Below are 11,453 nucleotides of genomic sequence, written 5' to 3'. Positions count from 1 at the left end.
CAAAAAAGTTGTCGAAACGTTCAATCTTTGAGAGTGCAGCTTTAAGGTCATGATTTAAGAATAAAAGCATTTATAATATTCTTGAATCCATGTCACGATATAGAAATAGAAGCAGCTATTGAGTTCGTTCTTGCATAGAAATAGAAGCAGGTTATGCGATTTTGCATCTTAATATAACAGTTATTAGGTTCTTGTGTAAGATTTGGAGTTGTTGCATTGAACACACAAAGCAATGGACGCTTATATTGCGTTCTTGTATAAAATTGAAACAAACTAAAACTTTCCGGTTTAATATTCTTGAAACCTTTGATATCTGTATTCGATCAAAATGATAATCAGTACATTCATTTAGTTACCTTATATTTTGCTCTCTCATCCTTTCCAGTTCTATATTGAGCTGCAATGCTTCCATCTTTTCTTTATGTCTCTCTTTCTCTGGTCTTCTAATTTCTGTGCTTCAAGCTTGTATTCCATCTCACGACTGAAATTAAAATAACTTGTTCAAAGAAAATTCCTCAAAAGAGAAAGAATTCCTCTCCTTCCTAGCATTTCAAAATAAGCCTGCAATCAATATCAATGGTCTTTTTTATTTCTGTGCTTCAATCTTGATAACGATCTTCTTCACTCAAATCGCAAAACATCGTAAAAGAAATGCGTCATTTATTACACGCCATTTTAAAGTAAGCGTTCGTTAAATATCGACTTTGAATGCCACATCGTGATAAGATGATTGGATTAGTAAGTTGTGTATACACTATCTGGACAAACATTGAAACTACTGGGCTTGAAGGAAAAACATAGAGGTACAATGTTAAGGTCTTACATACACTCAACGAGAGGCGCACTACGCTTCGATACAACATAGACAAACAACAACAGGCACCATTATCATTTTATAATTTATTTTGAAGGTACTGCCTTGGGACCGTCAGCGAAACGGGAGGACACTAGTTTAACTAGTTTTTGAGTACTCAACCTCATGCTTGTCTCAATATGTATCAACAGCGTTTTTTATATCTCATGAAAACAAAAGAAAACGTCACAAAAAAAAAACACACTACACAGTAATTAAACATGTTGAACATAATAAACAAATAAAGGCCAACCATATTTAAACGGTCTCGAACGAGCAATGAATTGCTTTGCATGATTGTACTAGTTTACGAATACCTCACATATGTCCCCACAATTAGGAATAAAAGCTAAAGTAAAAACAATATGACCTCAATATTTACTAATCGTCGCCATACGTACCGTTTTTGCTCCATATCATTACATTCCTTCATGTCCACTTCCGTTCGGTGTTCATGGTCCTGGTGGCATTTGTACGACCCGAATATCAACTTGTTCAGGCTCATCCTCTTTAAATGCGTCTCCCTTTAGTGGTATTTAAAGCGATTTTCGCTTACTAACTTATACCAATTATTTTAGTTTTGGTTCAACCAATGAATATATGAACATTGGTAAAAAGCCGAATATCAGTCTGTTTAGATCTTTGAAATTGGTGCCTCACCAGCCTCAGTCTAATATAAGGATAAGCATATCAATTATACAATAGAATCACTGTTCTCTTCTGGGGTTTTGTTCCCATAGTTTTAAACTGTCTTTAAGTTTCGTCACATTGGTGACATAATGTACGTCGCCATGGTAATGAATGAGGTGATGTCTACCACATCACTGATATATGCATGTTAATCAGTTGTTAACTGAACAAGAAACGTAAAATGATACATTAACTGTTATCACACTAGCAAAATATCAAAAGACGATTCGGCTCAAAAGAATATGTACCAACACATAGATTATAGAAGAAGAAACTTTCTTTTATCTATCATAGATTATAGAGTAGTGTGTTACTTCAATATACAAAAATCCACCTCATTCAAAATACCGTCAAAGTTTGCGTCTCATGTAAAGAATTTACCACATTTGTTTCTATTTAAACACTTTTCTGATAGTAGCATGGCCTCTCATGGGTTTCTCTTTATACTGTAAAAGAACAAACAACAAACACTATACAACTTACGGAATTATGTTCTCATCAAACTTCCATACAAGCTTACAGAATGGCAAACTGTGCTTAGTTAACAGGGGTTAATAAATACATACATTCAAGCTTCGGAAGCTGAACTTGACTAAACCCAATGTTTGAAAATAGAGGCTTCGGCTTGTAAACTCAAATAGAAACAAGTCGTTCCGAAGTGGAGCTATATTTGTTAAGTTGATATTTTACCTGTAGTATCACAATTCTTAGTTTAAAACCAAAATAGTAATATTGGAATAACTATCACAACAATGAACTAGAAAATGACATTACCTTTGAATTTAGTTATGTTCCAATGAATTAATAATGATTCATAACCAATGCACATGTATTTCAATTCATAGCTTTAAACTACATACGTTGTTTACATATTGATCGTGGTCGGTATACAATCATAAGGAGTTTATGTTTGAAACAATTCCATTCGAAACCAATCAATACGATCGGAAAGCAATATCTGATATCTAACTACTCTATAGCGAATAGTTTATTCAATGCTTATATACTTTGCACCAAAGTTTAAGAAACAAAATATACACAATTCGATGTTTAAGGTCAGCTGAATAGAAGCATTATCTGAACAATTGAATAACAGACTATATAGAAGTGATAATGATGTTATTTCCTTTAATTTCCGCAAAACAAGACACATGTTTGCTACAGTGAACATTTTCGAAATTTAAACTTTTAAAATGTTTAATCCTGTAACCTACTACGAACTAATCTTCAAAACCTGTTTATAGAAGGAAATAAAACGTGGTTTTAAAAATTATCCATGCCATGTCCGGGTTTGTTTCCTCTTCATGTTAAATAATTTCATTTAAACAAAACAATTTAACTGAACTGGATTCATCTGCTACCACGAATTTGACTCTTCCTTGAAGAAATCGTAGGCAACAAGGCTGATTTATTCCATGTTTTGATGTTAATAGAGATTTCAATGCGTCGCCTAGTTTTGATTTCACGAAAACCGTCGAAGACTTTCGGTCACAGATGTATAGGTTACCATCTTTATCGTAATCGCATGAAAAACAACGTTTGATTTTTGCCGTAGTAACTGTGTCAACGATGTTTCCGACCGCGTCGATGTAAAGTATAGATCCGTTTGCAGATGAATGACCTTCCGTTGTAACAATAATGTTGTCATCTATTGTGTTATGAAGAACGGAGATCGGACGCATGATAGTGGGATTTCCAGAATCGGCTAGTGATATCTTTCTTGTAATCGAACAATCTTCTTTCAGAAATAAAACATAATGTCCATCGTCGTACGTTGTAGCAATTAAGGAATCATGGAAGATAGCGATGCCGTAACAACTGTGTTGTATTTTTACTGACCTAAGTTTGGATGAAGAGTTGTTAAAATCAAGACACGCTATTGACTGCACATGAGGAAATGAAATCGCAACAATTCTTTCTTCACCCGATGAATTCCATGCTGCAGCACCCCAGGGGCGAGCTGTAAACCGCCTGTGTTGTTTAAACTTAAACTCGCCAGATTCACCGGCGAACTGTTTTATATTGTTGTTATTATGATCAACTAGAAAAAATTCGTCATCTTGCGTCACGAGACACGCAGTGATGTCGCAGTCATATTTGTCAATACTCTTAGTCCTCGGTTTGATCAAGCCTATTATTTCTGCTTTTCGAAACCACATCGGCTGTTCTTCGTTTATTGTCGATATCGTCGATAAAGACAAACTCTCGCTTGCATAATCTGAAGATACTAATTCAGACCTATATGTATTTGAATCATTTAAGGATGTGGAGATCTCTTTCTTTCCATTTCTCTCAGTGGCATCGGCAACTATATCAAGTGCTTGGTTATCTTTGTCGGGTTCTAGGTTGTGAGAATCTATTGCCAAAACCGGTTTCTGCAGAAGTTCTTCCATATCCTTTTTTATGTGGTCTACTAATTCACTTGCGGTCCATTTTAAAGTCATAGGTATGGGTTCCTTGTCGTATTTCATTTCAGTCTGTAATTCTGATACAACTGATATTGATTGTTGAAGAGCTACAAGCAAATCGCCATTATCCAAGTCACCATTGATGTGGTATTGCAGTAAAGATTCCGCAGAGTTTAGGTCGACAAACTGTACTCTGTACTTATTTCTAAATTTATCTATTCGTTTTACCTCCGTATTACGTTTCTCGTCTACATCACTTATAACCTTTTCGCAAAGCTGATGCAGCAACCTTTCCATTTCTAACTTGAATATCCTAACGTGTTCAATGATTGCATCGGATTCGAGCGCAACATTATCAATTATAGAACCCATTTGTTCTATCGTCTGTGATATATCTTCTTTAACACCAACAACCTCATTTAGGACTTTGTTAGATACTTCAATTAATTGATCTTCGTCGTTCAGAAAAACAATTCTCTCGCAACACATATGTTTTGTTCTTGAACAGGGAAGGCAGCCATATTCGTTGTCATCAAAGCAGTACATCTAAAACACGATAGAATGTGTGTGTGTAAACATTGCCATGAAAGTAAACTTCAAGTTGTGTACTTGTTTATGTTTTCAACTATTTATTGATATATACTTCAGAAAAGTTTCAACTCTATCATATTTAAAATATAACTAACATGAAACTACACAATTGGCAATTACAATAAGTATTTAACTGAATTTAACTGAAACCATGTGTAAGATATTACAGAGTCGTTTATTTTCAAACATGTCTAGTTCTAAGGTAAATGAACGAAAATGTAGCACAAACTTGCGTAAAATCCCTGTTTTGTTTAATAATTATCACTTAATTACTTGTACGGGTGTGGTTGTGATAATAATGATTTGGTTGTACACCACATGTATGTTTTGCGCCTACAGATCGGTGTTTTGTTTTTAAATTGGCCATAGTACAATGACCATGGTTTGCCTCATATGTTTCTTTATAAACCATTAAAGTATGCAGACCTGAGCATCTTTATTTTCGTGCAATGAGCACTTGTGTTGTGTCACTGTGGCATCTCCGTTCCTGGTTCCCTCCTCTATAATGTTCATGATCAGAACGTTCAGTGGAAACTGCTCTAACCATTCATTAACTGGAGTTGTTTTGTCTGAAACAATATTAGTGCACAAGATTTATAAAGATCATAAATAGAACGTTCTTTCATTTGAAACTGACCCAACTTCATCAACTCGGACTGTTTTGTCTGAAACAATACTAGTGAACCAGATTAATGATGTTGATCATCATCGGAACGTTCAGTGGAAACTGTTTGAACTTTTCATCAATCGGTGCGGTTTTGTCGGAACCCAGAGTTATAATGTTCATAATCAGAACTATTACTGGAAACTGGCCCATCATGCCAAGAATAATGGTACATATTAAACACTCGGTAATCAAACCTATGTCTAATCAGGCTCATTGATATATTTGACTAGTTGGCTTTTACCGGTACTTTCCACAGTATTATAGAAATGTGACATTACGATTATCAATTATATTAAACAATATGTGACAGTATCAGTCCGGGGTGTGAAAATAAATAAATTGTTTCCGTCTGTATGCGTTATAAACTTATAATAAGACTAAATGAAAAGAAATACGTTTCACCATCCCTTACCCATATCGTATTAAAGTAATACGTTTCAACATTTCGGACCGATACTGCCTATTATGTGTTAAAAAACGCTTCACTATCTCTGACCGAAAGTGCCACATTTGTGTTCAAATAAAACGTTCCACCATCCTTGACCGATACATTCACCTTTGTGTTAAAATAATACGTTTAACTATCATTAACATATACTGGCACCTATGTATCAAAGTACCACGTTTCAGCATCCGTGACCGATACAGTCACGTATGTATTAAAATAATACACTGCGACCTTTTGGTTATAGTAATACATTTTGCCATTGACCGATACTGCCACTGTATTAAATTACGATTTAATATCTATGACCGCTACTGGCACCATTATATCAAAATAATACATTTCATAACCCCTGACCGAAACTACCACGTGTGTATTAAATAATACGTGAATCATTCTGCTCGAACCTTCAACACATGTATTGAAATATTACGTGTTTCCGTCTTTGTATTAAAATATTTGTTTGTCCTTGACAGGTAAGTATGTATCAACACGAAATGTTTGGCCATCCCTGAACGGTGCTGAAACCTATGTATTTAAATAATACATTCGTTATCCATGGCCGATACTGATACGTATGTGTTAAAAGATACATTTCGCAATCTCTGGCCGATACTGTCACCTATGAAGTGAAATACTACATTACAGCATCCCTGACCGATACTGCCACGTATATATTAATTAATATGTTCGCCATCTCTGACTGATATTACAACCTTGGTTACACCATCCATGACAGACACTGTCGTCTGTGGTTGACCGATACCGCCATCTATGGTTTAAACACCCTAAACCGATACTGCAATCTATGGTCTAAACACCACTGACCGATATTTGTACCTATGGTTTAAACACCCCTGACCGATATTTACACCTATGGTACTCTCGACTTTGGTTTAACCATTCCTGACTGATATTGCCATTTATGATTTCACTATCCCTGTCCATCTATGGTTTTACCATTCCTGACCGATATTAAAGTGACAAATACCGTCACCCATGGTTTAACCATCCCTGACAGATACTGTCGTCTGTGGTTTAACCATCCCTGACCGATACTGTCGTCTGTGGTTTAACCATCCCTGACCGATACTGTCGTCTGTGGTTTAACCATCCCTGACCGATACTGTCGTCTGTGGTTTAACCATCCCTGACCGATACTGTCGTCTGTGGTTTAACTATCCCTGACAGATACTGTCGTCTGTGGTTTAACCATCCCTGACAGATACTGTCGTCTGTGGTTTAACCATCCCTGACAGATACTGTCGTCTGTGGTTTAACCATCCCTGACAGATACTGTCGTCTGTGGTTTAACTATCCCTGACAGATACTGTCGTCTGTGGTTTAACCATCCCTGACAGATACTGTCGTCTGTGGTTTAACCATCCCTGACAGATACTGTCGTCTGTGGTTTAAACATCACTGACCGATACTGCCTACTATGGTGTAACCGTCCCTGACCGATACTGCCACCTAGAGTTTAAACATCACTGACCGATACTGCCACCCATGATTGAACCATTTCTGACCATTGGGTTTGACGAAAGACGCTTGCCTTTGATTAACGAGTAAATACAATACTATACGATTATAGACAGATGCAGGCGGAACTCATACGTGTTCCTATTCAGGTAGAAATAATATCTAAACTTTAAAAAATTCATTTCTAAATAACATAAGGATTTCGTTACGGTTATATAATAAAACTCAAATTTAGGGAAACAAAACATGTATTAATTTCCTATCTGAAAGTCAACAGAAAACAACGTTTCTTTATTTACATTATAAAAACTCAATGGATTTCGCTGTTTTTCTTCCTTCCTCCTTGAAGAATCACCTGTTCTATACAAGTGTAAAGAATTATTATTGACCAAAGTCATTATAAATGCACAGGTTTTTACTTTGATTTGCGTCATTTACAAAGATGATTTTGTTTTATCTATTCGAAGATACATTTTGTGACCTTTAGTTACAGATATTTTATCATTTAATAAAAAATGTAACTCAAATCAACTGAGTTGTCATTTTTACTAAAATGTCCAAACAGACTTAAAAGCAACTGTATATGCTTCTGATTTTGAACTTTACACACAAGAAGGAGACAAAGTTCAAAACATAAATAATTATTGTTTTAAGACTAAAGGCAAATGAACGTTTATTATGTACAGTTACATTAAGTCATTTTAAGAGGTTGAAAATAGTCTACTTAAAAGTCCTTTGTTATCAAACAAATGCAAGAATGCAGCATTGCTTGGGCAGCATTAAAGAAAAATGGAATCATTTGTGATAAATATACAGACAACAGACTACTGTTAATATGTGCAGATTGTCGAAGTCATGGCGAATAGCAACGGCAACTTATAAGCCATGCCTAATCTGGACGCTGATTGATCGGTCTGGTATTTACTAGCTCGTTTGACTGACAGGCCAGGACATGTAAGTATGTCCATTGTTGTAACTCAATTAAAACTAAAACAATGGGGTCAAAGAAACTTGAAAAACTCATTCATAATAATGATCGTTTTCGAACTTGTGGAGTAATACTCAAATACATTGACAAGCGTTTCTGTAACCCTGACCTATACTGTCACCTATGGTTTCAACATCCCTGACCGATACTTTCACCTTTAGTTTCAACATCCCTGACCGATACTGTCATCTATGGTTTTATCATCCCTGACCGATATTTTCACATGAGGTTTATACACAACTGACCGATACTATCACATTTGTACTAAAATAATACGTTTAACCATCCCTGTCCGATAGTGCCTACTATGATTTAGCTATCCCTGATCTATACTGTCACTTATGGTTTAACCATCACTGACCAATAGTGTCGCCTATGGAATAGCGATGCCTGACCGATACTGTCACTTATGGTTTAACCATTCCTGACCGATACTGTCACCTATGGTTTAAGCATCCCTGACTGATACTGTCAAGATGGTTTAACCACACCTGACCGATACTGCCACCTATGGTAAAAATATACCTGACAGATTCTGTCACCTATGGTTTAAAGATCCCTGACCGATAATGTCACCTATGGTTTAAACATACCTGGTCGATACTGACGAAAATGTATCGAAATAATATGATTCGCAATCCCTAGCCGATACTGCCGCCTATGTTTCAAAATACGTCTTACTCCTTCTGGCAGATTCTGCCATTTATGTAACTAAATAAAACGTTTCATCATCCATAACCGATATTGTCACCTATGGTTTCACCATCCCTGACAAATACTGTCACTTATGTATTATAAGTATAAAGTAAACTATACATGTACTTGTTTGGATAAGTGTACGTGTATTTATAGTTTGGCTAACACGAGACATTTATTCATATGTAACTCCAGTAATATTGTTAAAAATATCGGCAACAATTGAAGATTTGGTAGGCATACGATTGTCAATAGATTATGATTTATAATATAATCTTTTCAATACCTGAAATGTTGATTACTTTTCTACAGAGCGGGCACGTCACTTCTGCCGCTAGGTTTCTTCTCATGGCCGTCTGTCGCTCAGACAGGAAGTCTTTCAGGCAATTTTCGCACAGGTTGTGTCCGCATGGGAGCACCCGGGGTCGCTCCAGGGTTCCTAGATGGATGGAACAGCTCAAAATATCCTCCTGAATCTTTTTACAAGAAGCGGCCCTCTTTATAGGTGGCATTTTATGGCACGGCGTCACCAACAGAAGTTTTCAATTACAATTACTGATCAATATTTTGTAAGTAGATAATGTTCAAATTTTAAACAAATTAATTAAAGTCCCAATACCTTTTTATTAAATATGTCTTTTTTTGTTTTACTTATATATCGTTTTAAACACCATTTTCGTTTATGAAGTTATACTATCCCAGATGTATATCTTACTTATTATCTCAGTGTTTATTTACAATCGTTCATTTACGCAGTATGAACGATACTGTCGTGATAAGTGCACTATAATGAATAATTTCCGGTCAGCTGACAATGTTTAAGTATTGTTGCATGATATATATAAAACCCATTAATCATACGTTTCATCACAGATAATTGACTCATTTGTTTGAAGTGATATATTAAAAACGACTTTTTTATATCATTTTAAACCAAAGAATGAGTTAAATTTCGGTGCTCTAATGCCTCTATATATTATCTTTAGCATTTTATCGACACAATACGAGTAAATAGTATACAGGAAACAACGGCGTACATGATATAAATAAAACAAATCATTAGGCAGTGAATTACCAAACAACTAAGTTAAGATCTGTTTTATTTGAAATATAAAGCCTTTATAGCGTATGTACATGATATCAGGTTCATTATATCATTAGTATTGACATAGCATATATACAGACATACAGAACTGTCGATGTCGCGAACATTGCGAAATACCAGACTTTTATTTTAATATGAGTTAGTTAAATATAAAATACTTTTGAGATTGATTCTTATGTTATACAGATGTTATATGGTTATCATTTGTTTAAACTTTACTTTGTATTATCTTTTTACGATAGTACAGTAACATCGTGTAAGCATAACATTTTTCATTTGTACCGTTGACCTTGTAACTAATCGCTGTTAGTCTACCGGTGCTATTCAACGGTGTCATTGCTCCGGCGGAGTCGCACGAATAACACATGAATTCGTGCTACACACAATACTCGTGCACTTCATGTTTGTTTTGGCGGTAAATAATAGTATAAAAGGTCTTTGTTGGGCGTTTAGAAAAGAGTTAAAAAGTGAATTAAAAGGAGTTAGAATTTAAAAGACTTAAAAGTAAATTAAAAGGAGTTAAATAAAAAGAATTTTAAAAGGTTTATAACATCGGACTATCAATTATAAATTGGATATATGACAAATTGTTGGATTATAATATTTAGAAAGTGTTAACATCTGGAAATAAATTCATTACTTACTATTCACTATTTAGGGCATTTACTGTGAATTGTTATTGGAATTAAAATAGTTAAAACTGTATAAATAAAGAAAGAAACAGTGAAAAATCGTGTTTGTGGTCTTTCATAAAATTAAGACATAAAATCTAATGTGGCTATAATAAAAACACCGCCACAGTTGACATCAAAACTATAATGACGACTAATCACAGATTGTATCAATATTAGACAACACGCTAATGGCCTTAGAGAAAGATACATTTGGTTCGAGTTACCCGACCCTACATACGAAATAGGCGCCGACCCTACTGATTTTTCTCCCACCTTAGATAAGTAGATCCAATAATTTAACCATGCTAGAAATTCCTATCTTGCCCACGGGCGAAGATAAAATGCCCGTATGAAACTCTTTTTTTAATGGCCACCACATTGTTATTACCTCCCTTGTTGTAGACTGTCGTTTCCGCAAAACACCCTACGCTCGGGTCGGAATAAACTTACACTCTCGGCCATGGAAGATACTTATAATCTTCAATTGGTAAAAAGGACATGTAAAAAAGTGTGTGTTTTAATATGTAAATTAAACCTTTTGAGCTTTATATAAAATCTGACGACATTCTCTGATGGTGACAATAAAGTTCTTAATTCAAGCTTAATAAAAAAAAAAAAAAAAAAAAAAATTAAAAAATTATACCGACGCTAGCTGTGTTTGAATGGAATGTAAACCTTACCAAATCATTTTATTTTATTTTTTTGCCTAGATGTGGTTCAGATAGCATTTGCCTCAGAAATAGTTGTATGTAGCCTTTTGAAATATTGGAAATTACCCCACTTATTTTACTTTTCGTTAAATTGTTTCAATAGTTGCGTCCCTTATTTAAACTTTTGCCATATATCCAGGATAA

General features: G+C 35.0%; 1 protein-coding gene across 1 annotated transcript; it reads right to left on the bottom strand.

Moving 5' to 3' along the window:
* Positions 1-2,018: 2,018 nt before the first annotated feature.
* On the bottom strand, positions 2,019-9,587 carry LOC128240731 (uncharacterized). The gene is made up of 3 exons (XM_052957537.1): positions 9,107-9,587; positions 4,969-5,111; positions 2,019-4,497 (listed from the first exon to the last, which is right to left on the bottom strand). Exons 1-3 carry the CDS (start codon positions 9,330-9,332, stop codon positions 2,851-2,853), a joined length of 2,016 nt encoding a protein of 671 aa, XP_052813497.1. The 5' UTR covers positions 9,333-9,587; the 3' UTR covers positions 2,019-2,850.
* Between the last annotated feature and the right edge of the window lie 1,866 nt (positions 9,588-11,453).

The sequence above is a fragment of the Mya arenaria genome, chromosome 1, assembly GCF_026914265.1.
Source record: "Mya arenaria isolate MELC-2E11 chromosome 1, ASM2691426v1".
Taxonomy (NCBI): Eukaryota; Metazoa; Mollusca; class Bivalvia; order Myida; family Myidae; genus Mya; species Mya arenaria.
The sequence above is the reverse complement of the archived record's forward strand: the minus strand, read 5'-3'. Positions and strand labels throughout refer to the sequence as shown.

Bases quoted from the DNA above. Each gene is read 5' to 3' on its own strand.
- LOC128240731 (XM_052957537.1), bottom strand. From the start codon at position 9,332: ATGCCACCTATAAAGAGGGCCGCTTCTTGTAAAAAGATTCAGGAGGAT. The intron at 5,112-9,106 runs GTATTGAAAAGA...ATATTGTTTCAG, and splicing joins AAAAGTAATCAACATTTCAG to ACAAAACAACTCCAGTTAAT. The intron at 4,498-4,968 runs GTCTGCATACTT...ATCGTGTTTTAG, and splicing joins ACGAAAATAAAGATGCTCAG to ATGTACTGCTTTGATGACAA.